The sequence below is a fragment of the Taudactylus pleione genome, unplaced genomic scaffold, assembly GCF_031769625.1.
Source record: "Taudactylus pleione unplaced genomic scaffold, aTauple2 ptg000202l, whole genome shotgun sequence".
Lineage (NCBI taxonomy): Eukaryota > Metazoa > Chordata > Amphibia > Anura > Myobatrachidae > Taudactylus > Taudactylus pleione.
In genome coordinates, this window is record NW_028284604.1 from 13,072,378 (window position 1) to 13,099,398 (window position 27,021).

At 40.7% G+C, this 27,021-nt stretch overlaps 1 protein-coding gene across 2 annotated transcripts in view; it reads right to left on the reverse strand.

Annotated features, from left to right (window-relative positions):
- Positions 1-14,024: 14,024 nt before the first annotated feature.
- Positions 14,025-27,021, reverse strand: part of SEMA6A (semaphorin 6A) — a 206,460-nt gene continuing 193,463 nt past the window's right edge. For both annotated transcript variants that reach the window (XM_088477712.1, XM_088477711.1), the window contains one exon: positions 14,025-16,626. In XM_088477712.1, the coding sequence (XP_088333838.1) occupies positions 15,890-16,626 (737 nt within the window). In that variant the 3' untranslated portion in view covers positions 14,025-15,889. The remainder of the gene's footprint in view (positions 16,627-27,021) is intronic.

The following is a 27,021-nucleotide window of genomic DNA, read 5'->3' on the forward strand; positions in this document are numbered from 1 at the left end:
TGCCTAAACCTAACCCTCCCCCCGTGGCTACATGCTATGATTCCCTGCTTACCTTAATTCAGGATGCCAGCTGTTGGGATTTTGGCGACTGGCTAAAGATCTCTTTTGTACCAGGTCAGGCTTCCAGCGTCGGAATTCCAGAAAAAAAGGGATATTCCCTCCAGCACACTGCAGCAATATTAGCAAAAATACTTGAATCCTACATGATAATAGAAATTCAGAGGTATTAGTTGCATACATTTGCAAATATATGATTAAGCGCCGGGCCATCGTCAAGGCTCATCTATACCGGTGTCCCTAACATTAAGGGGTTCACGTCCGAGGCGCAGGGCAGCCCAAAAGAATCCAGCCAAGGACCATTCCCAGGGCATCACATGAAAAATGGAAGAAAGATGATAGTGAAGTGTAAAGTATAGATGTGTAAAGATAATCAATAAGTGTTAATATAATAAGAAAGAATTAAAATTACATAAATAATAAACAAACAAATAGAAATGTGATGAAAAAGTATCTATGTGAATTAAGTGGTGATGCCCTGAAAAAGGCCCAGCCAGAGCAACTCCGGGGGCCCCACGCCCAAACGCTCACCCTAAAATACTTATTGCTACCAAATTGTAGCATCCACTCTGGGTCATATAATTACAATTAATGTACTGCATAATAACAGCACATGTATAAGCTGTGAGCTGACTCACCTAGGAGGTACCCCAAAAACCTCCAAATGGCACTATATGGACCAGCACATCCTCCCAATGCTGGCTCCCTTCATGCCTCTCAGAACTGCAATTCCGTTAGACGGCATTCTGGACACCAGTAATTGAACTGCATCCCGTATTACAGTATGGTGTATTTAAGATTCATGGTAATGATGATGTTAAATTGAAAGACTGTTGGTTGACAGACATTTGGCCATGGACAACAATCTTGCACAAGACTAATGCAGATGTGGCTGTGAGAAATTTCTTGGTCTACAACCTATTATAAATGAAAGATTCCCAAGAAACGTGACTATCTTTAGCTCAGCATAAAATAGATATCATAAGTTTGACCCATTAATTTACAGAATAGCAGTAACTATGCCACAAATGTGGCTGGCAGTTCTGCATGATTGTCTCCTCCTCTCAATAACCTGTCATCATAAATATCTTTAGTGGTATGGTTGTACCATGAGCCAGTTGTGTTTATCCCCAATCCAAAAATTGCCATACTTCCACCTGTATTATGTCAAATGGTGTTTTGCTCATTACATAAACAAAAGAAAAGTCAATAGATAGAGCCATAAATTTACTATGCTTTTGATTATACTGCACTGTGCTGTGATCAATGTTAAAAAACTAAAGTGACAAGTTAATGTTTTTATCTATGTTCTATTGGGTTGGGTATGAAATACCAGCAGTTGGGATGCCTACTATCAAAATGCTGACAGTGGCATCCCGATACTCGGAATCCTGACAGGTGTCGGGTAAGTATACTAAGGCTCCCCCATTCTCCCCCTAATGCTCCTTTCTTCCACCGTAACCCTCCCCACACTGCTCCCTAAGCCTAACCATTACTGCCTAGACATAAGCGTCCCCCTTAGTGCCTAACCCTAACCCCCCTAACCCCCCCCAGTGGTCCCTAACCCCCCCAGTGGTGCCTGACCCTACCCTCCCCCCCTAAAAGCCTATCCCTAACCCCACTGTCGTGCCTAAACCTAACCTCCCCCCCCATATGCGGCTAACATTTAAGATGCCCTGGTGTACCTTCGATCGTGATGGCATCTGTCGAGATTCTGGCATTGGTATTTAGACTGGGATTTCGACACATATCTTTAGTCCAGGGTCCGGCTTCCGACGTCTGGATTTCGACGGCTGGCATCCCGTCCGCCAGCATACTCACTACATCCCATTTTATTTATTTGTAATCATTGAATTAAGTCTGCCATGTCTTTAGACAAGCCTTGTGCACTACTAAGGCTTCACTTGGTGGTATCTTGCTATAATCACTAAGTTAGCTCAAGAGTTAAATATATGATATTAATCATCTCACTCACTTATCTCAGGAAGTGAAGAACGATTTTCAATTACAAATATACAATTGCACCACAGTCATCATCCTGGGGATCTACAGTGCATCTATAGATGCGTCAAAATCATATATCTGGGAGAGGTTTATGTCTGCTCCCATATTTAACAATTTGACTAAATTAATTAATTTATGAATGAAAAACTAAATTTTACAGATTAAGTGGAAGCATATGTCTGGGAAGGTACCTTTGTGTCTCATACTGTAGTTAGTGCTGGTGGAAGTTCAGAGGTCTCCCTAGGCACACCCTCCTGCCGACATTCTGGCTGCCCCTGGGAGAGTAGGCAAGTAGCTCTGCAACTTTCTTCCAACTCATCAGTGACATTGAGGCATTGGCTTATCTATAATGAGTGCAGGATGTGCGGTGCACATGGATCCAGGGTGGACCACAGTGCACACCATGTACCCATGTTTAATATCTACCTGTCTGAAGTCCCGTGTTGGTGCTGCGGAAAAAGTACAAATCAAATGCGCAGTAGAGAAGTTACTGGAAACATAGCGCAGACGCCATGCTGCCGGAGACCTTCACATGAACAGTAGACTGTCAAGTTCCAGAATCTACTGCACCGCAGAGAGGAGGGGACCCACATGGCGTATGTACACCAGCCCCATCCTCTCTTAAACTGCCCCTGCATTGAGGAGCAGCATCTATAGTGACAATTTTCAGTGTTTTAGGCTACCCCATAACCATTGGTGCCCTGGGTTGACCTAATGTTTATGCAGACCCTACTTGCAGCCTCAGCAAGGTGCAGTGTGGGTGTGAGTGGGAAGACTCATGACTTGATGCTCACATTGGTTTCAGGACTGCGGCTAGAGTAGGAAGAAGGTATAGAAAATAAACAACTCAGCTGTAAATGTGTTTTTAGTCTGCTCACATATCTCTGATCTGACCGTGTGTATGAACCATAAGTCTCTGAAATGACGTGAGACACCATGATTACAATTTTTATTCAAAATATTGCACCTATGCTCTAAAAAGCGCTGTTTAAAAGGGTGAGTAGTGGGGCCCACATATTGTAGACCGCATTCACGCTGAAGTATGTAGATCACATAAATGGTATTACATTTTACAAAGGTTTTTTTAGGGAATATGTCTCTTTAGTAACTATGGAGGCAGAGGTGTTATCCAGAGCCGTAACTAGACTTTTTGGTGCCCTGTGCCAGAAAGAGCATTGGTGCCCCCCTCATTTTTCAAAGGGACATAATGCACCCAAAAAAGGGCTATGGCTTCACGGGAAAGGGCCAGGGAAGAGATAGGATGCTGGGGATGAAATAAGAGGAAGCTACAAGCAAGAATGATAATAAACAGAAATTTAAAAAGGCCCAAACAGCGCCCCCTGACCTGTGGTGCCCTGTGCGATGGTATCGGCTGCACTACCCTAGCTACGGCCCTGGTGTTATCTTTATTTTGCATTAAAGAGCACGTTAGACATATTTTATGGTTGCAGCAGTAGTTCCCACTTGATTTAGACTGAAACCATTGGATTTTCTTTCAATTTCTGAAGTATACAGTACATACTGGGAGCCAAAAAGTTTTTGAGGTTCTTTTCTTTTCTAAATATAATAGGTGGTTTAGGTTTAAGATTTTCTTTCAAAAGAGAATCAAGTGGAAGGAGTGAAGAGATATTTTTTATAATTTTAGCCAACCCACTAGCATTACCTACCAACATTTTAGTTAGTTTAGGTTTGTTATTCTGAAAATGTGCATGGCACGGTGTGCGGGTGATTGTGGCCGGACATGTCCTCAGGGGAGTGAATAATACTGGGTGAGGAGTGCTCTGTATTGCCTCCATCCATAAGGTAAGAGCCGGCGGTCACTAGGACCCATCACAGCTCTTCAGGAGGTCTGACCTCCGACAGCACCTCTGCTGCGCAATTCACTTAACATCCTAGGTCCAGGGTACCCTCAGTGTACGGTCTGTGGTTATATACATATATTTACAACATGCCATCTATGAAGTTACTGATCCCAGTGTCCTTCCCTGGTCACTATGCCAATAGGTCACGCACCTAGACACACTCAGTTATACTCTGCTAATATGTTATGGGCCAATTACACGACACTGCTAACAGGTTATGGGCCAAGTACACTGCTCTGCTAATAGGCTATGAGCCAAGCCATAGGCTCAACCTAACACAAGTGGGATCTGACCCAAGACCATCGCTGTGCACGATTCCGGCTGCCAGAAGTCCAGATACCCTTAGTGTAGAACAAGCTGATACCAAGATCAACAAGCTGCAGTAACACAGAATAAGAGGATCTGAGTGAGTACACACAGACCCTTATTCACCTGTATGAAGAATGTACAGTGCAGGGATCAGTGTGCGATTTGAGAAGCTGACAATTGCAGAAAATAATGATACATGGAAGTTTGCTATGGTGATGAAGTTAAAGTGGGAAAAGCTATGGAAAGTTACTAGCAATCATGGTTATAATCTAAGTCGGAAGAGGTTAGAGCTATAGAGACAATAATAGATCTAGCTTTATCACACGTATATTCCGTATCCACAGTAAAGTGACAGCACATTATTTGTGGGTGACTCTGCAGATGGCTTATGAAGATACAAGTATAATGAGAATTAACTTTATATGCTACAGAGCTAACTGCATGCAAGGACATGAATGAGTATATAGACAGAATGTTATCCATCTCTCAGCAATCGGCTTCAGTGGGCATCATAATAGATGACGAGGAATATACTGATCTGTGCAGTGCTTCTCCCAGACTCATCTACAGGAGATCATACAGTTCTATAGTTTGGGCAGGTTTGCCATAGTTTTTTGGTTGTTTTGCAAACTGACCATTAGTAATTCTCTGGTTTCTATAGTCCTCTATTTAAAAATATAATTTGTTGGTACAATGTTCTAAACCAGGCATGTCAAACTCAAAATACCAACCGGGCCGAATATTCAAGGTCTACGAGTGTGTGAGCCGCAAAAAAAAAAAAAGTCTTATATGCAATTTTGAAACGTCTACTATTAATAAAAACCAATGCAGTGCCCCCTGTAGTAGTGCCCCTTATGCAATTCCACCCAGTATTAGAGCCCCTTTTGCAATGCCCTCTGAATTTGTGCCCATTATGCAATGCCCCTTCTGCAGTGCCCATTATGCAGTGACCCAGTAATGCCCCCAGTAATGTCACTAGCAGTGCCCCTTATGCAGTGCCCCCACTAATGCCCCTTATGCAGAGCCCCCAGTAATGTCCCTAGCCCCTTATGCAGTGCCCCAGTAATGCCCCTAGAAGTGCACCTTATGTAGTATCCCCAGTAATGCCCCTTATGTTGTGCCCACAGTAATGCCCCTTATGCAGAGCCCCCAGTAATGCCCCTTATGCAGAGCACCCAGTAATGTCCCTAGTAGCGCCCCTTATGCAGTGCTCCAGTAATGCCCCTATAAGTGCACCTTATGCAGTGCCCCCAGTAATACCCTTAGTAGTGCCCCCAGTAATGCCCCTTATTTAGATCCCCCAGTAATGCCCCTTATGTTGTGCTCCCTCCCAGTATAGAACAGGCCCCACTCACCTGTCTGTGCAGTACTTACCTTTCTTCACAATGGCCGCTGGGCACCGCTCCAGTCCACGCCGTCCTGCTTAGACGCTGCTGATTGAATCTAATTAGGTCCAGAGCGGCAGGCGCAGGCTCCGCTCGTCGCGGGTGACATCATGATATCACCTGTGCGCTTCATCACTGGGAACGCTGGCCACTGAAGCGATCGCTTCAGAGACCACTGTTGCCAGCCTGGTAAGTAAACACTGCCCGATCTGAGCTGTTCTCCGATCATGGCAGGGGTGTATGCCACATATTATATATATGTGAGCCCACACTCTGGGGCTGCAGAAAATGTTTATTCGGGCCGCATGTTTGACATGCCTGATCTAAAGTCAGATTTTAGGTCGCTTTTGACTTTAGTGAATCCCAAACTCGACCATTAGTAAATTTACCCCTAGGAGCTAAGTAGGAGACCTCCGTCTCCCACCATGTTACTGTTACATAGTAAAAACAAGACGACCCCTGCACATGCTCAGTGGCCATCTTGAGACAAGACATGAAGCCAAATATATATATTTATTTTGCAATTTTTTATATATATATATATATATCTATATAACTGGGAAATACTCAAAACAAAGAGGTCTTCTTGGGGTGCAGCAGCCTCAAACACAGTAGAGCATTTTTTGGACATATAAACAATACAGTATACTGCTGCAATAGCAACACAGACAGTAGCCTGTTTGTTTGCACTGCAGTGTGCAGGGCTGGATTAAGGGCGGGGCAACAGGGGCCCCCACACACAGAGGGGCCCCCACCTCAGAGTTTCTGAGAAGCTAGAAACCCCCCCTGACGGACCAATTATTCCCCGTGCTAACATGTCCGGAGGGGCGGAGCCAATATGACAAGCCCCGCCCCCAAATGACCCATGAATAGCGGCATCACTGGGTGAGGGAGCGGAGCCTAAGGATGTGACCAGCAGCTGCATAAAAAGGTAAGTGTGTATATATGTACTGTTTAATTGTGTATATATGTGTATGTATGTGTTAATGTGTATATATGTGTATGTATGTGTTAATGTGTAAATATGTTAGTGTTTGTGTATACTGCTGTGGGTATATTAGCGTGTATGTATGTGTTTATATTGTATATATGTGTGTTTATGTGTGTGTATACTGTATATGTGTGTGTTTATGTGTGTGTATACTGTTTATGTGTATATATGTGTTAGTGTGTATGTATGTGTTTGTGTGTGTATACTGTATATGTGTGTGTATATGTGTTAGTGTGTATGTATGTGTTGTAACAGGACCGGATTAGGGGTCCCTCTCTTGGGGCAGATGGACTCCCTCTTCACACACACAGCATCTGGAAAACAGTACACCAGTCTGGGGTCTCATGCTAACTGGTCGGCCCCAGTATTTATTGTGCAATGTAAAAAGAAAAACAAAATATAAAAGTAAACGCTAGCCAGTCTGGGCGCTAACTAAACAAGAGGCTCCCTCTTTACAGAAATAGTGGGGCCTACTGCCTCCACCATCAACACAAGCGCATGCACAAAATGTCCCCGGGCAGACTTCAACATGGGTCCAACCAAGTCCATAGCTATTCTTTCAAATGGTACCTCTATAATTGGTAGTGGAACTAGAGGACTTTTGAAATGTGGTCTGGGAGCATGATACTGGCATTCAGGGCAGGAGGCGCAAAAGTCAGATACCTCTTTATGGATACTGGGCCAAAAAAACCTCTGCACGATTCGCTCAGTGGTTTTCTCTACCCCTAGGTGGCCTGCCGTTATATGACCATGGGCCAGATCTAACACCGTTCTCCTGTAAGCTTTGGGGACTATTAATTGTTCCACAATCTCCTTCCCTTTCTTAGTCATCTGATACAACAGTTCCTGACATATTACCATGTCAGGATATGTCAAGGGACTATCAGGATCTATGGGTTTACCATTGACCACCTTGACATTCTCCCTAGCTTTCACCAGAGTTGGGTCATTTAACTGCTCTACGGCAAAGACCTCTCTTCTGACCTCTAAATCAGGCAGACGATCAACGGACTCTACAACACTTGGCGAGCCACCATCATGCTCCGCATTCTCTAGTTCGCCAATCATACTAGAAAATGCGAACATCTCTGACTCTGTCACTACGTCAGTCACCCTTTCAGATGAGGCAGGTTGATTTACCACTGTGCAAAACCGGCTTTCCCATAACTTCCAGAAGTGTGCAAAGTCTCTTCCCAATATCACATCATACATTAAGTCCAGTACCAAACCCACAGAGACTACCACGGAACCACATGGTGTCTAGATGTTCACTTCGGCAGTAATATAATACAGAGTATCCCCATGTATGCATGTCACACCAACAGTTTTTCCCTTATGTTTCAAAGGGTTCACCAGCTCAGTTCTCAAAAGTGTAACCAGGCTACCAGAGTCTAACAGAGCCTCTACTCAGCTGCCTTCCACAGTGAGTACACACAGGTGTTTATCAGTCTCAGCCTGTCGGTCAGCAGTACAGGCTAGCTGTGCAAAGAAAGATCCCTTGCGGTTGACAGAAGCAGTGTCACATTGCATGGGCTCAGAGGTAAGTGAACAATTAGCGGCTATATGGCCAAAGCCACCACATCGGAAACATTGAGTCACATTAATGTCTAATCTTTTGCGTGGCAGGAACCTTCCTGGCCTGGCAAGCTTGTCTTCAGGTTTCCCACCCTCAGTCTTAGGCACGTTCCACCGCCTAGCACCCTTCTCCCCAGGAACAGTCTTACCATTGTTGTTGGGAGTTCTCCGATGCACCATCGGGGCTCGGTGGGGCAGACTCGTCAGCTCCTCAGCCACTACATACCTCTCCACCAGTTCGACTACCTGGTCGGCGGACTTAGGGACGGCATGGCTCACCCATTTGCGCAAGGATGCAGGTATTGATCACAGATACCGGTCCATTACGACTTGTTCTCCAATTTGTGGTCCTGTCAGCGTCTCGGGCTGTAGCCAATTGGTGTATAGATTGACGAGGTTGTGCATCTGCGAGCGTGGAAGTCTGTGCATTTGGAACTCCCAGCGGTGGACTCGTTGGGCGCGAACAAAGGTGGTGACCCCCAAGCGAGTTAGGATCTCCCGTTTCAACTTCTCATAGTCCTTAGCATCGGCCAGGCACAAATCGTAATAGGCCTTATGTGGCTCCCCAGACAGAAAAGGTGCCACCAGACTTGCCCATTGCTCCTTAGGCCAACTCTCCCATTCGGCCGTTCTTTCAAACGTGGTGAGATATGCCTCCACATCATCGCCTGAAGTCATCTTTTGCAGGAAGTGACTGGCTCGTATGGAGTGAGTGGTTGTGGGAGGACCAGTATTAGCCACTCCAGACCAGGCCCCTAGTTGTTGTACCTGGCGGTTTTCCGCTATGGCCGCTTGTTGAATCTTGTTAGTTTCTTGCTGTGTCTGGGTAGCCTCCTGCTGGGCCCGGGTAGCTTCCTGCTGTATTTTATTAGTCTCCTGTTGCTGCTGTAGCCTGAAGCAGGGCTTTTACTACATCCTCCATTTTACCTCCAGGTGCTGGTTGGAAGCTGAACCTTGCCTCTCTGAGCATTGGCTGATGCCACCTCCAGGGATTCGATCACTTGTCAGCCCCTTGAAATTTTAAAGGACAAATTTTCCTTGCTGCACTTTTCAGTGTGTGCTTGCCCGCATTCTCCACCAATTGTAACAGGACCGGAATAGGGGTCCCTCTCCTAGGGCAGATGGACTCCCTCTTCACACACACAGCAGCTGGAAAACAGTACACCAGTCTGGGGTCTCGTGCTAACTGGTCGGCGCCAGTCTTTATTGTGCAATGTAAAAAGAAAAACAAAACATAAAAGTAAATGCTAGCCCGTCTGGGCGCTAACTAAACAAGAGGCTCCCTCTCTACAAAAATAGTGGGGCCTACTGCCTCCACCATTAACACAAACGCATGCACAAAACCTTACAGGTAGTTTTCACCAGGTGTCTCTTAGCCAGCCAGTCTGCTTGCTCTCCCAGGTATGAGACACTAGCTTACAAACACACACAGCCTATATCAGCCAGCTCCAGGTGCAGACCCTAATGAGCAGGCTAACAGGCCTAAAATAAAAAACCTGGAGTGGGTTGTGGATGGAGCCCACCCTCTCCTCACATCCACACCCCCAGGTCCCAAACCGGCTTTTCCAAAAGCCGATACTTAAATCTGCTTCACTGCAGACTTTCTCCTGGGGGTTTTATAACACATAGGTCAAAAACCTAGGACAAATGTATCTACCACTGAACACTTTACCAGTAATCCTATCACAGTATTTGTGTGTGTATACTGTTTATGTGTGTATTTTATATATATTATATGTTTGCTACATATATTATTTATATATATATATATATATATATATATATCACACAAAAAAAAATCCTAAACTGCGCTATTAAATAAATAACAAACAAAAAACAGCGGCACCCTTCAGTAAGTCCTCTGTTAGAAGGACTAATTTATAAATAGACAAACAAATTACTAATGGGGCGCTTCTTATTGGAACACAAATTTTAAAATGTGTATCTTCTATTTTCTTTATGGAGACAATTTCACTGTCTGGTCCTATTTGATTTTCGTTTCAAGTCAGTTAGTCCAGAAAATGAGCTTGCTTCAAATCCTCCTTGAGGTTCTATAAAATGATACCCTCGTACCAAAACACCCAGACAATTGGCCCAAGGCCAGTATTAATAAACAAATTAAGAAATAATTAAATTTCTACAATGATCATATTCTTTCTTTATTAAAAAACCAACAATACAATAAATTAACATTTCTTACATGTTAATAATATTGGACACCCATTGATCTTTAAAGAAGGATAATTAATCACCTTCCAATCAGAAAAATTGTTTAGATGTAGTGTCCACCTTTCATTTAAAACCCAACGTGTTTCATCTCTTTATGAGACTTCCTCAGGGGTAAATCTCCAATTACACACTTGTATTCATTGTGATACCAAAAATTTGTTGTATGGTTTATCTGAATCAGATGTTGTAGAACCTCAGAATTGGAATACATATGCCTATATCCGTGATTTATGGTTGACCCTCTAGTAGTTGGTTCATAAAAACATGAAAACTATGCATGTGCTTGTGCTTCTCAATCCAGCTGCTACAATCAGCAGCAATTGTAGCAGCTGGATTGAGAAGCACATGCATAGTTTTCATGTTTTTATGAACCAACTACTAGAGGGTCAACCATAAATCACGGATATAGGCATATGTATTCCAATTCTGAGGTTCTACAACATCTGATTCAGATAAACCATACAACAAATTTTTGGTATCACATTGAATACAAGTGTGTAATTGGAGATTTACCCCTGAGGAAGTCTCATAAAGAGACGAAACGCGTCGGGTTTTAAATGAAAGGTGGACACTACATCTAAACAATTTTTCCGATTGGAAGGTGATTAATTATCCTTCTTTAAAGATCGATGGGTGTCCAATATTATTAGCATGTATAGCTGCATACACACACAACGATTTAGTTAATGAACGATTTTAGTAAACAATTTTTTCCCTTGAAAAAATTTACTAAAATCGCTTACTAAAGTTGTTCATTTACTAAATGTAATGAACGATTTTTATGAACTACAAATGATTTTTGCATATTAACTTAATGAAAATCGTTGAGTTGACAAGTCTGACTGAACTACAAACTACAAACGTGAACGCGCATGAACAATAATCGTTCATCGTTTGACTCAGAAAGTGAACGATTTTTTCAAACGATTATCGTTAAACGATATCGTTTAACGATAATCATTCAAAAAATCGTTGTGTGTGTATGCACCTTAAGAAATGTTCATTTATTGTATTGTTGGTTTTTTAATAAAGAAAGAATATGATCATTTTAGAAATTTAATTATTTCTTAATTTGTTTATTAATACTGGCCTTGGGCCAATTGTCTGGGTGTTTTTGGTACGAGGGTATCGTTTTATAGAACCTCAAGGAGGATTTGAAGCAAGCTCATTTTCTGGACTAACTGATTGAAACGAAAATCAAATAGGAACAGACAGTGAAATTGTCTCCATAAAGAAAATAGAAGATACACATTTTAAAAGTTGTGTTCCAAAAAGAAGCGCCCCATTAGTAATTTGTTTGTCTATATAAATATATATATACATACTGTTTACATAATGTATGTAAACCCCCCAGGAAATACTGTATTTGCCCCTGCCCACACAGGGTTCCCAGATGGGGGCTGAGCTGCCGCTGATCTGTGTTCTGAATGCAACAGCACAGTCAGCGCTGCCACATAGAGCGTAGAGCGGCTCCCAAGTGCACTCATCAGCATCACGTGACACATCCTATCCACGACGCTGATCACTGATGTCGGACCTCAGTAGGCGCTCTATGCAGCAGTGCTGACTGTGCTGCTGCATTCACAACACAGAGCCAGAAGGTAAGTAATCAGGGAGGGTGGGGGTAGGTTCCGTGTGGCGGGGGAGGGAGGGTAGGCTGTGTGGCTTGGTGGAGGCCCCCACAACTTAGTTGCCCCAGGGCCCCCACAAGCCTTAATCCGGCCCTGGCAGTGTGTGAGTGTGCAAAACATACATACACTGAGTGATGAAAGACAATGATGCCTTCAATGCAGTCACACTTCCCAGACACTTACTCCTATCTCCAGATATACCAATTAAACTCTTAAACCTAAACTTAGCTAGCTCCTTCTGACTGAATGGCAGCCTAATGGTGCCCTTATGGCTTACTATAGTGTTTTTTTTAATACAATGCCTCACAGTGCTCCAGCCACAGTCCCACACCCTCTCCCTCTTCCCCCCTGTGTGCAATGGAGCCTGATCATGAGGGACTTATGAAATTCAAAACACACAAGATCAAATGCCGGGAAGATGACGTTTTGCCTTGTTTTGGTTGGTGGAAAGACATGAGCTGGGACTCTGATCCACTCGTTTTCCCTAAGTTTGGGTGTGTTCGGTTTCCAGGGAACCGAACTACTCATCTCTAATCTAAAGTCACTTGTTTCTACCTGGCTAATAAACCTCAGACCTGCTTAAGTATCCTGTTGTGTAGACTAAACTCCACTTGCACACCTGATATATCATCATACACAAATCAGCATACTCCCATTTAGAACTCTGCTAACAGCCTCCCCAAGTCTTTTCCCTGCACTATAATTACGCCTTCATTGCCACGTGTACCAGGGACTTCTGTATTTTATAACAATGGTTTAAATGGTCTGGTTTGTCCCTGGGAGTTTTAATTCTTATACTCTTCTGACATTGCAATGTTGTTGACCTGGGTTTAATAATTGTATTCACAGCATGTATTTTACTAATGTAATCCAAATGAAACCAGTCAACTTGTTAGTGAGAAATCCCAATCTTCCAAGTCAGACAAACATCTCCCTCCTTAGATGGGTCACGTTGGTATGTCTGTATGCCTGCTGGCCTTACCCCTTTACCAGCTTTTAAAAGGCATCATGTAAGGAAGTTTGGAGCACAGAGCCTTGTAAGAACTAGAGCACAGTAATATTTATATTCAAACCCCTATTTTACATCCCATGACATTCACAGATTTTTAACTTTTACCATGGTCTCCTCATTCCCTAATGAAGAGTTTTTCAAGTCATGGACAGGATAATCTATTTGGCAGGGTCAGTCATTTTTCCAGCTGTTCCCACAAATCTTCAAAATATTACCAGTGATAAGTACTTGAGAAATAGATTTGAAAAACACTGCCCCGATTCTATGGTTTTACACTTTCCTTGCGGCATACTGCACCTCAAACAATTCCAATGTACAGTACTTTGTGTTAAGATGATGTATAAAAGTCCTTTTAGTGGTATTATAATAGTTAATGCTTCAGCAATAAAAAAAAAAGATCAAATTAGTGTTTTATATTTTATATGATAGACCAACACAATTAATTATTATGGTTAATTACAAATGGATTCTGTGTATTTTGCCTATTTTACTTGACATTGAGGGCAGTTTTGGACTGTTTCTTCATTTCACACTTTCTTAGAAATTACACCAGTATTCCTGTGGTCCACAGAAAAATATAAAATGTAAGCTTACTGGACTAGCATCCTTTGCAGGAGAACTGGACAAAGCCATTTGTTTTAATAGTTGTAAAGTACTAAGAAAATTGAAACCAAGGACAGAAATCCCATCCAGACTGCAGCTGTAACCTTGCCCTTCTCACAAACACCTCAACCTACTTTTCCAGGTATTATCGACCAACTTGGAATCGTACACTTGAAATAGCATTGTCTCGTATCCCCAAGCAGAAAAGGGCAAAAGGTATGCAGGTTTATTTAACAAATTACAATACACATCAAGTTAAAGGAACAAATGTGGATCTAACATTGATACATAGAAGGTTTTATAAAGCATAAAAACAAGTTTTAGTAAAAAAAAAAAAAAAAAAACAAGAAAAGAACAGAAGTGCAACTCAACATACATAAAAAAATACAGATTTTTTTTTTTCACTTTAATTTACTCCTAACGCTTATTACATAATAAAGTAGCTACAATATATTGAATTCTAATTCAGTATTTATGTTGCCATCAAATACATTATATGCAAAGTGATTATTTGTTATATATTGGTGTGCACAGATATTTAGCCATATCTGTTCCTTTGCATTTATGTACCAACCAGTAATTTACTGTACCTCAGCTTCTAAAACTAGCTAATAGTTACTTTTAATGCAAAATTTTATTTCTATTTGCATATACAAGTATAGGATCAGTGGAAACTCTTTATCTAGAAAATAATTGCAGTTTTCATGAATAGTGACATAATTACAGACATCACCAGTGTTCCCTCTGCTCATACATTCATTATGAGGAACAGTGACAAACAATTTAAGGATTGAACAGGGACAGGCTGGGAAAATGCTGTAATGTTTAAATGTAATTTGGTATATTTTCTACACTATACTTCTCATTAGAAGATGTAAAGAATAAAACATTATCCGTAAACCTAAGTACATACCAAACATTCCCGACAAAAGATCATAGATCCTGTATTGCTCCTTATTGTTTTTGTTTGTTTGTAAATATGACACAGTATATAGTGAAGTGATTGTTACAGTCATACTATATATACCTGAAAGGGTTCTCTGTTAGAACCGATAATACTTTGACTTGTTTCATACAAAACAACAATACATAACATAATGGTCTATTAGCAGCAAACCAGTCCTTATGGGCCCAATACTAGTCCAGCATCTAAGGATTATCTTACTGTGTATAAGAAAATACATCTTTAAATCCAGCACCATCCACCAGTAATGGTATGAGAAGTCTGCAGAGAAATAATATTCATTTTGCGATCTCTGTAGCATTTCTATAATTAGGAAAGACTTCTGACTCGTCATATACTAACTAAAGCATGAGAAATGTCAGTTCCCTGTAGGCATCTTGCCACCATGTAATGTCGATTACAATAGAGGAAATTACTGTAAAGTACATTTATAAATGTATTTTGAGATGAACAGATATGACACAAATTGTATCAGAATAAGACATGCACAGAAGATGTTAAGGCTCAATTAGATGTCTTTTAAATTCTCTCAGAATAAGACATATTGATAGAAATGTGCAAGTCAATTCTTGAGGAGCCGACACACAAAAGTGTTAGAAGGCAACAACAATGCAACTTGTGTTTTCAAGGGTGTAATTAGGGGATTGACAAGGTTGCAGGATTATTGGTAAATATGGTGCAGAAGAATAAAAAATAAAGAATTCTCTCCATGCCAAGGACAATTTTTGGAATGTACCTTAGATTTCTCAATCACAAGTATAAAAAGGAAAGAAAAAGAGAATAGGTAATAGTGTTGGTAATTGCACAAAGGAATTTCAGCCTACGCTACAGTCACACTGAATGCTGCTTGGATTGTCTCTCCTTTGGGAACTTTAATGGATTTTGAAGAGAATGGTTAAAAAAAACCATATGCTGCCTATTGCCGTAAATCCATATTTAATATACAGTATAGTATAAAAATATAAATATTTTAATATCTGCCTATGGTGCTTTTTGTAATTATGCATAGTGATTTAGAAAAATATTTTGTGAAAAAAGCAATAGTAATAAAAACATAAAAACATTACAATATTGTTTAAGGAAACATTGATAGCCTTAAAACTGGGAAATCTGTCTCTAGATAAATGGAATTGTGCAAAGATGTAGCCAAAGGAAATAGAAATCTATTTTTTTTAACAATAATACTATTATAAGTTTTACATTATGTAAAGCAACCTAACATCGTGACTGGTCTTAATTGCACATAAGGCAAAATGGGAATTGGTCTCTATTGTTTGCCATGCCCTAGAATGGCAGATGGCTCTAGAGGATTAAGAGACCGGCTGTGTCTACTCACTCTACCACCATGAATGCGAATATTTCCCTTAGCTGAACTAGGGGCTACAGTCACATGTTCATTTTTTTCACCAGCACCCCCACAAGTCCTGCTAGAATACGTTGCTTCTTTAGATGAGCTGAACAGTTGTATCCCTTGCTGCATAACACTTATAAACATTTGTGCAGATTGCTGATGTTGCTGTGACATCAACTGCAGATTTGAGGCAATTTTTTCTAAAATTGCATTCTGCTGCATAAGGAGTTCAGAACTGGACTTCTCTGAAGCCATAATCTGTTTGAGAGATTTGTTAATGTCTTTCACGTGACCATTAAGAACATTCAGCTTCCTGGACATGGTTTTGCGGAACTGGCTTTGCTCTGAGTAAATGAGAGCCGTATGCTCACTGATGTCATGCCTCATCGCTGGAGGTATCTGGTCGCTATTGAATGGAGGCATCATGGGTAGTTCATTGAACGTCTCATCAGAAACTGCTTTTTGCACATTTGTGTTGTGCTGTTCATCTTTTTCAGGATGTATATCTTGTAACATGAAGTAATCTTTCTGTTTGATGGATTCAATATGACTTGAAAGAGGAGCCATATATATTTCTCCTTTTTCCTCTTCCGGGTCACTGATATCTGACTTGTCTTGGAGAGCATCAGTCAATGCCATTCTGGTCGATATTCCTAAGTAAAAGTAAGTGAAAACTGTTAAATCACGTCATAATGGATTACTTTAATGAGTTGTCAATCCTTAGGACAATCCTTTTCTTAATTATATATGTCCCTTATATTATTTCCCCATTTGGGAACCCTCCTGTCACTTGAAACAGAGAACCAGACTAAGGAAAAAAAATGGGGAATTTTTGCAGTTTATTCCCGTTTCTTGCCGATGTTTTTTTATCCCCTTATCCTATTATTTCAGACGAAATAATAGGATATTTTTCCCGAAAACACATAGGATAAGCTCATGGACCTATGTGTTTTTGCCATTTCAGCGGTGAAAAAAAATGGCACTTTTTGTGGATTATTTTTCAGAATACATTATGTTCCCCAAAAAATCCACAATAAGTGCCAGCGTTGGGTGGCACTTCAGAGCTAAATGGATAGCCTTACGTTGATCCATTAGCAGCACTACTTTAGCGCTGCTAACTGGATACCACCGTATGGCTGAAACCAGTTGAGGTCCCTATATATATTTTTTATTAGTATTCACTGGATTTGCACTTAAGAATAATACTGTAACTGGTTAGCAAGAAGATTGCACCTGCCTTAAAGACCTCTTTGTTGTTACCAAATATTTTACATATACCTCTAATGATTTGCATTGTGGTACGTTCAATAGTTTATTACTACAGTTTGCACTATAAAGAAAAATAGCGTTCATTGATCCTCATGATAAACATTTACTTACCGTACTTTGAGCTAACACTAAAGCGACCATGAGCAATCCAGTATTCACTAAAACTGTAGCGAGGACACATAAAACATAGATATTTTATATCAGAATACTCTGCAATGCAATCATCACATTCAGATGAAAAACTTCCCAGAAGCACATACACACATAAATAGACTAGTTAGCAGCCTGTCAAAATGACGGCACAATTACGTGTCCACGAAAATTGCTGTTAGAGCACTGAAAGAGGTCACTTTTCGGTCATTTCTGCTTGGCAGCTCGGGGGGCTGCTAGTCGAAATGTTAGCACCGTCTATGCGCGCCTGAACGGAGCAACAATTAAATTGCTCTGCCGGGTGCCATCTCGTAGCCGCTGGTGCGCAACACACTTGTATCCTCCCCATGGATGTGAGGAGCGGCATTAGCCCGAACATTGTCATGGACGCGAAAAGTCCAGTTTGAGCGTTTAAATGGTAACTTTTGAGTAATTTCTGCTCGCCAGCTTGGGGGGCTGCAAGTAGAAATGAGTTGCTTCATCGGGCGCCATCTAGTGGCCGCTGGCGCGCAACACACTTCAATTCCCCCCATAAAGGTGAGGAGCAGCAGTAGCCTTTGATAGATAGATAGATAGATAGATAGATAGATAGATAGATAGATAGATAGATAGATAGATAGATGAATATCAATGTACTTGGAGATATTTCATACAAATTACAATCTTATTGAAAGATGAATTTTAACTGTAGCAGTCCAGGTCACAATGACTCACTTTTCTAAGAAATAAAACATCAGGAAACAGGCATTTGTTTATCAAAGCTTGTCATACCCTATGAATAGGATTCACAAAATTTTCCTGCTGCTCAGTTTCAGCTTCTTTAATGCAGTTCTTTGAAGTGAGTGGCACAGCTGTGGTCATAAAATAATGGCTTAAGGAAGAGGGAAGCCATGTTTTTCCACAGGAAATTATAGGATTTATCATATCTCATATCGGGATGTAGTCGGCATCCCGGTGTGTGGGATGCCAACGGTCTAAATAACGGCACTGAAATCCCGACAGGTCGGGATCCCGGCACCAGTATCCCGACCGTCGGCATCCCGAAGGTAAGTATCGGGTTGTTAGGGGGACGTTAGGGTGTGGGGTTAAGTACTAGGAGGAGGGTTAGGTACCGGGGAGGATGTGTTAGGTTTAGGGTGCGGGGAGGGGGAAGTTAGGCTTAGGCACTAGGGGAGGGGGGGTTAGGGTAGGGGTTAGGAAAAGACTTACCTTTAGTTCCTATGGGTATCAGGATCCCGACAGCTGGGATTTCATACCCAACCCATTATATCATATATCAGTTTTTAATGGGTTGAGACGATTTTCTAGGGATGATCAGTGATATGATCAATATCATAACAGAGCTGTAACTAGACATTCTAGCGCCCTGGGTGAGAAAGAATACCAGTACCTCCTTCCCCATTTTGGTAGGTTGTTAGTCGCATATATTCTGATATATTCTATTTAGATTATTCTTTCTATATTACAGTTTTTATACAATTGTCTTCTCATGTATGTCCATTTATGTATTCTTCCCCACCTCATTTGAATGTCTGTTCATGTGCTCCCCACATATGTATGCCTAGTCATGTGGTATGTCCCCCCTTCATCTGTATGTCCATTCATGTACTCTCTGCCCCCTCATCTCTATGTCTTACCATGTGATTTCTCCCAATAGTGTCACTATGGGGGTGTGGGCCACCCGGGTATCAACCTCGGCGTGCCAGCTCCTCCTCAGTGACAGGAGCCAAGTGCTGCAGTGTGACAGTCTCCTGTAGTACTCGGCTCCTGTCACAGAGGAGGAGCTGACAGTGCAGACACAGTCTCCGTTGGCAGCCCAGCATCTATGGGAATGCTGGACATGGCCCTGGAGTGATGCGTTCGGAGACACCCACAAGGTCACACCCCTTAATTTAAGTTCATGCCCCCTTTGAGGGTGAACAGGGGGATGTAGAGTGCGCACTGGGTGTCACTGGACCCCATGACACCTCTGCTTTCTCCCCCATCTGTATTCCTAGTCATGTGTTATTTTCCCCCCTTATCTGTGTGTACATTCATGTACTCTCCCCCTCTCATTTGTATGTCCCTTCATGTACTCTCTCCCCCGTCATATGTGTCCCTTCATGTACTCTCTCCCCCCTCATCTGTGTCCAGTCATGTACTCTCTCCCCCCTCATCTGTGTCCCTTCATGTACTCTCTCCCCCCTCATCTGTGTGTCCATTCATGTACTCTCTTCCCCCTCATCTGTGACCCTTCATGCACTCTCTCTACCTCATCTGTGTGTCCATTCATGTACTCTCTTCCCCCTCATGTGACCGTTCATGTACTCTCTCCCCCCTCATCTGTGTCCCTTCATGTACTCTCTCCCCCCTCATGTGTGTGTCCCTTCATGTACTCTCTCCCCCCTCATCTGTGTCCCTTCATGTACTCTCTCCCCCCTCATCTGTGTCCATTCATGTACTCTCTCCCCCCTCATCTGTGTTGTCCCTTCATGTGCTCCCCCCTTCATCTATATGTGTATTCATGTTCTCTCTTGCTCCCCCCCCCTCATCTGTGGCGATTTCATATATTTCAGTGTCTATAGGTAATAATGTTTTCATTAAATAACCTGCATAATATTTGTCAGGAATGGTGTTGCAGCTGCGGCTGCCATTTTGAAATCAGCTATGCTACTTTGAGGGTTTGTGTTCTCCCAATACTGCAATATTTCTGAATTTTGCAAGTTTTACCACATGGAAATTCGCTTGAAGCAGTCTCAGCCCGAAAACAGTCAAACCACATATTTCATTCCATTTACAATAAAGTGCAATACAACATTCTACAGAATGGTAAAAGATTGGAACTTCCCACCTTCGCAAAACTTAATATTCTAACACAAAACCCCATTCATGTGAAAGGTAATTTATAACATGCAAAGAGAAAGAAGAACACAACTCAAATGGGACATAATCTAAAATAGAGCAATGTAACCCCTATCTCTAGATATGCAATGAATTCAGCATTTATGCTGAAAGGAATGAAGTTTGGTAATTCCATCTGTTGCTAATAACATGAGGAATTTTGAACTAGGGACCCACCAGTTCAATAGTTGTCATAAACTCTATAGTCAGTGTTTTTAAATTTAAGACTTATGGCTGTCAATCATATTTAAAACAAAGTAGGACACAAACATCATCTGCGGAAAAGTGAGTTAAGATTTTGTGTGGAAACCAAATAATTGTTTTGGGAAAATGTAAATACATGGTACTCCAACACCACCTATCTTTCCTGTGTGTGTGTTATTTGTGTTGAGTGGTGCCACTTTTGGTAATATAGAGTAAAAAGCAATTCACACAGACTACACACACAGGATGAAGATCATTGTTCATACACAAGTTCAACTTTATAAGATCCACCTTTTATCTGAGGTAATATTTTGTCAAATTGTGTAATCTTGAGAGGAAAATATAAGATTGATTTTTAACAGCTAATACATTAACAAGTGATTACATTTCTATTAAAAATGGAAAATGTTTTGCTTTCCTAGGCAAAACAGAACTAAACATGCAGCCAGTTCCGTAGTATGTGCTTCAAAGTCCAGGCTTGGAAATTGTTGATTTGAGTGCTGATACTTCATACAAGTAACAATCATCTCTATTATGAACCAAACAGAATGTATTGGACTCTGTGCAGAATTAAGGTTGTAGGTGTTATCTCTTTGCTATTATCTCACTATTCTGTGCTATTCTATAGACATTCTTCCACTGTCTGTTTGGAAACACCGAGAATCATAGTAAAGAAACATCTGAGCACACACTTTAATCAATTTCAAAGCACCAATTGACGAGCAGGACTGGACTGATAATAGAAACTGGCCAAAATCCAATCTCCCTGGGCTATTCTGAGATGGGAAAATCAAGATATATTCTTGGCAGTGACAGAAAATGTTCAAATAGGGAGATAACTATTACAATAGCTTTCCATAGCATGAGCTTAAGCCGGTGGTAAAAAATTAAGTTCTAATGTTTATTTCTTTAGCAGAACTTTATTTTTTACAGTAAGAACTGTACAATTAGATATTTTATGTCAAAAATATTGTCAATTCTACGTGTTAGCATTTTTTATTCTGCTCAAGGGCGATGGCACTAGATGCAGCTGGTAATAGACATTTCAGATGTAATTGTTTTATTAGATAATATAAACCACCAACAAACTATTTTTTCACAGCTGTTGAACTTCTAACTGCAACATGAATAGGGAATCAAAACTCCCAGCTAATTAAATTACCCGTTCTGTTAAATAAAACAAAACTTTGTCATGAAATACTAAACAGATGGGTCGCTGATTTGTTTTGGAGCCCCAGAGCTTAGCTCTGCTGCTCCCTGGCCAGAGTGTTGATGTGGATGATTTGATATCACATTGATTTTTCTATTTCTCTTCTATTACCCTTCTGGATATGTTCACAGTCCACTTGGACTAATGGTATAAACAAACAAGAAACTGGTTGACAGAATGAAAGGCATGACCTGGATATTAGTTAAGGAAAATTAAATGCAGATGTTCTCTAATGTTCTCATTTTTTTCGCTTCACATTCTATTTTGCCCACAGTATTTATGATTTGCTAATGTATGTTTTGGTTTATTGTGATCAGTGAGGGTGCACTGTGCTTGTTTTAGGTGGGTTTTAGGCGATCTTGTGTCATCAGTGCTAGAACAGCTGGATAACCTGTGATAAACATACCTTAGGGTCATGACAAATATAAATTTACTTACCTGATGCTGTATTCATTTCTGTAACTTGTTTTGAATATTATGTTAATTGTGCCTACACTGGATTAATTTAGGAACGTAACCACTTAGTGTGATATAAATTTGTACAGCTTATTTGTATTTATTAAGTAAGAAATTGGAGTTGTTTCCACCCTATCATTGGCTAAATTTACTAAATTAAAGATTAGAACATTAGTTCCACAGTTCTTGGAAGATAACCCCAGTACCAGGGGTTAGGAATGCAACTAAATTAAGTTGATTTATTTATTATTTATTTATTTACTTATTTATTAGCAATGCTAATCACTGCCATTATTCTGGCCAATTGATGTTTTAGGTTATATAATTCATTTCTTTATAACATCTTAATTGTATATCTGATATATTTGTATATTGGATATTGTTTGTTGCCCAAATGCCATATTAAATTAGCTGCTCAAGTGGCCCATTATTTTCTATATTTTGCAATGCATAAATTTAGTGGCTGTGGCTATAAAAAAAAAGTACATGGCTTTTTTGGGAGATGGGGAAGGATGGAACATAGCCAAATAAATATAATTTTAATTTTTAATTTAACTAGCAATAATTTAAAAATATATATTTTCGTTTTTTATGATACTTCCCTTAACCGCTTTCACGAATGTTACCCTGAAATATAACCCTACAGTTCCTCTCCTGTACCTTGGTTAAACGGGTTTGAGGAGCATGAGATCCTTTAATAATACTATATAATTTGGAAGCATGGGGGTATATTTACTAAAGAGTGGGTTTTTGGAAGTGGAGATGTTGCCCATAGCAACCAATCAGATTGTACTTAACATTTATCTAGCACCTTCTAGAAGATAATAGCTAGAATCTGATTGGTTGCTATGGGCAACATCTCCACTTCTAAAAACCCGCACTTTAGTAAATATACCCCAAGGAATTAAGTAGTAGCTATTATAGACTTGGGAAACTTAATGGATGTCCATAATTAATTAAAATGAACATACCATACCTATATAATTCCCATTTAAAAATGGCATCCTGTTAATGTTACATTATTTTGATATTCCATAATGTGGAAAAATACCAAAACTCACACTTGCTCATACATAAATGATGAGTAAACACACACATAGTATTATCAGCTGTAATATGTAAGAGAAGTATCCCCATACATTTTACACTTATAACAAAACTATATTTGTATAACTACAGAACTGATTTTCTCTGATCATACTAGGAATTATTATTCAAGTTAATGAGGTCAATGTTTTCCTCTGTTCTTCTGTCTCTGGAAAGCAGATCTTGATGTTTGACCTTAGTGTATAGATTTAAGGAAGAAAAAAAAAGTCAATGTTATGTATATGTATTTTTTCTTTTACATTTGTGATCGAAGACCGTGTTATTTATTATGTGGTTTATGGCAAAATATTCAAAGCCAGATAATAATCCAAGCCTCATGGAATTATGGTTTGTTTAGTCATTTCATTTTATCAGTGAAATAAATATTGCAAACAGTTCTTGAAATTCAACCTGTGAAAGTCATTCAGACATCTCCTGGAAAAAGTTATTGGACATCATGAAACCATACTATAAAAATAATGACCCACTGCAAGCAGAATGTAGTACGCAGTGCTGATACTGTTGTCAAGAACGTTCTTGGAGGGTAATAATATTTCCGTGTCACTGCACTTCTGTTTTGCTGGATGTTTTATACAGATGGAGCAGGCTGCATTGAATCTTTTACAGTAATTCTCTTGATTTACCCCCAAACAGAGATATTCCAACACATTGCTGTAACTTTGATATTTTGTGAAATGTGCACCACAGGTGGGGGGGAGATGCACTAAGCATTGGAAAGTGATAAAGTGGAGATTGATAAAGTACCAACTAATCAGCTCCTAACTGTCACTTTACAGGCTGTGTTTGAAAAATGACTGTTAGGAGCTGATTCATTGGTACTATATCACTCTCCAAGGCTTAGTGCGTCTCCATCAATTAAAGTCTACTACATTTAAAGATAAAGTTATTATAGGTTACTATGGAAGATAGTAGTACGTTTTTGCACACGTGGTTAAACATATGAATTTATTTTTTTCTACATTTTATGCTTAAGCATAAGACAGTGACCTTCATACAACTCATGACAGAGTATAATTTATACCTTGTGATGAGACAACATTTTAAATTTTTTAATGTGTTGGATAAATTAAGAATAACTCTTTAACAACTCTGTGTACCCTAGTAAAATGTACATGTTTTTTTTCCAGAACAGATAGGTATTTCTTTGGATTAGGATAGTGAAGTAATGTATTTTTAGCTTAAAAGCTAACTTCACTTTTGTGTATATTTTTTTAGTATAGTTTGCAAGATAAATATGTCGAAGTTCTCTCCTGTCAAGAGTTGGACTGGCCTGCTGGGGAACCGGGCAATTTCCCGGTGGGTCTGGAGCTCGGCCTACTATCATCAGGGGTGGGCCTATGCCTGTTTGGGATGGCCCATATTCAACTGACTTGACCTGACTAGCTGGACCACCAGATATAATGTAAAGATTTAGGGGGAGATTCATCAAAGCTTTGAGAGAAATAATGTAGAGAGAATGTACCAATCAGCTCTTAACTGTCATGTTACAGACTGTGTTGGAAAAATAACAGTTAAGAGCTGATTGGTTGGTACTTTATCTCTTTCCAAGCTTTGATAAATCTCCCCCATAGTCATAAAGTCTTTGTGTGCACACTGCTGCAGCTGCTGTGTTTGTAACGCTAAGGAGTACCCTGATCAGTGCAGGAACTCCTCAGCAGTGTCTGCTGTGCTCCGATTAGCTGAGTGACAAATCACACACCATCATTCAGCCATTCCAAGCATAGGCACACCCCCCATATACACTGGGAATGAAAAAAAAGTGGAAGAAATACAGGAGGCTGCAGGCACCATACAGGGAAAAGGTTAGTGTCAGTGTGACACAGTGTGTGAGAGAGAGAGGCACAATGCGTTTGTGAATGGCACAGTGTGTGAGAGAGAGAGGCATAATGCATGTGTGAATTACACAGTGTATGTGAGAGAGAGGCACAATGCGTGTGTGAATGGCACAGTGTGTGAGTGTGTGTGTGTGAGGGCAGTGTGAGAGAGGCACAGTGTGTGTGTGTGTATGAGAGCAGTGTGAGTGTGAGAGAGGCACAGTGTGTGTGTGTGAGGGCATTGTGAGTATGAGAGGCACAGTGTGTGTGTGTGAGGGCAGTGAGAGAGACACAGTGTTTGTGACAGGTACAGAGTGTGTGTCAGAGGCACAGAGTATTCATCAGTGTATGTGAGAGGCAGAGTATGCATGAGTGTGTGTAAGATGCACAGTGGGTACATATTATCATTAGACTAAAAGTGGCACCAATTATTTTTATTACACCACTAAAGGTAATACAGATTAATATTATTAGTATTTTAATACAAATGCTGCCACTGATTATTATTAGACTAAATCGGGCACAGTGCTGTGCCTGGGAATCTCAGAATGCATAATATTATGCCATGTCCTTTGTGGAATGGTCATGCCCCTCCCATTAATGACCACACCCACCAATAGTTGGTCACACTCCTTCAGCGGGGCCCTGCCACTACATTTCCCTGGTGGGCTTTTAATGCCCCCATCCAACACTGCCCCTGCTTGTCAGCACTGATAGATTCCATGTACTGTAGCTTGGACCTAAAAGTGGCTAATGTAGAAGATGGAGGTTATTCCCTTTGGTAGGTAATGGTTCCTGGCTACTTGTTATTGAGGTGTCCATTGACCGCCTGGTTCTGGATATGGGGTTATATGCTTTAGAAAGTGACAGCCGTAATTAGCCAGTCTATTTTAATTCATATCCAATTGGGATAAAGCACAATCACCAGCAGCTACATGTACAAGTTTCCGTTAAATGTAAACTTACATTGTTTCTCTCTGTTTAAAGACTTGCCTGCCGTGGTCACCAGGCTGAGCTTTCTCTGACAGTCAGAAATGCTAAGTGGGCACTTGCTGGAAAATAATCTCCCGACCCCTCTGCTTCCTTGTATCCTTCCCCAGTGTCTGCTGTGCAGCTGATCACTGCTGATCTGGTAACCCGATGGCTGCACAGAGGAACATCCTCCGGGGAAATGTAAAGTTGCGATGTCCTGAATATTGATGTTCCGATACTTTGTAGTTAATGTTTTAAAATCGATATTAATGTTGTGTGTTTAATAAATAATTATTCTTTTTTTCATAAAATCATGTTGGATAAGTTTAAAATAAAAGTCGACCTAATTCAATTAAAAAAAGCAATTTATGAGTGGTTTTTGGAAAAAAATATTTACCAGTTAAGTGATTAACTGATACATTATGGAACCATTATGTGAGTAGGCTGACTTTGTCTTTACAAAAGCCTTATACAATAATGTGCATACCAAGGGTGGAACTACCATGGTATCATGGGATGCAGCTGTTACAGTTCCCCCAAGCCATACTTACCCAAGGGCTCCTTGTATCTGTCCTATCCCAGTCACAATGCCCCAAGTCTTAGCTGAGAAGGTGGAGGCAAATGACACACAGGTTCATCTGCAGTCAATGGTTAGCTTCTGGCCAAATGTAGTTCCATACCTGACTGAATATAAGCAGCAGAACTTGCTGGTCATATGCAGTTGGTGATACCCTATGTCATACTGAATGCCCCAGCCCACTAGATGATTGTTTGATCATCTAATAGTTATCAGATCATGCATCCACATATCCAGTGAACCAGGTGTCCAACACCCTTTCTCAAGGTTCTGTGAGTCACTGTGACCGGCGTCACACAAGACAGGCAGCTGCTGTGTAATGTAGGATGTGACACAGCCTTGTAGTGGCAGCTGTATAATGTACAGCTTAGGGTGACACAATTTTACAGCAGTGGCTGCTACATAAGTG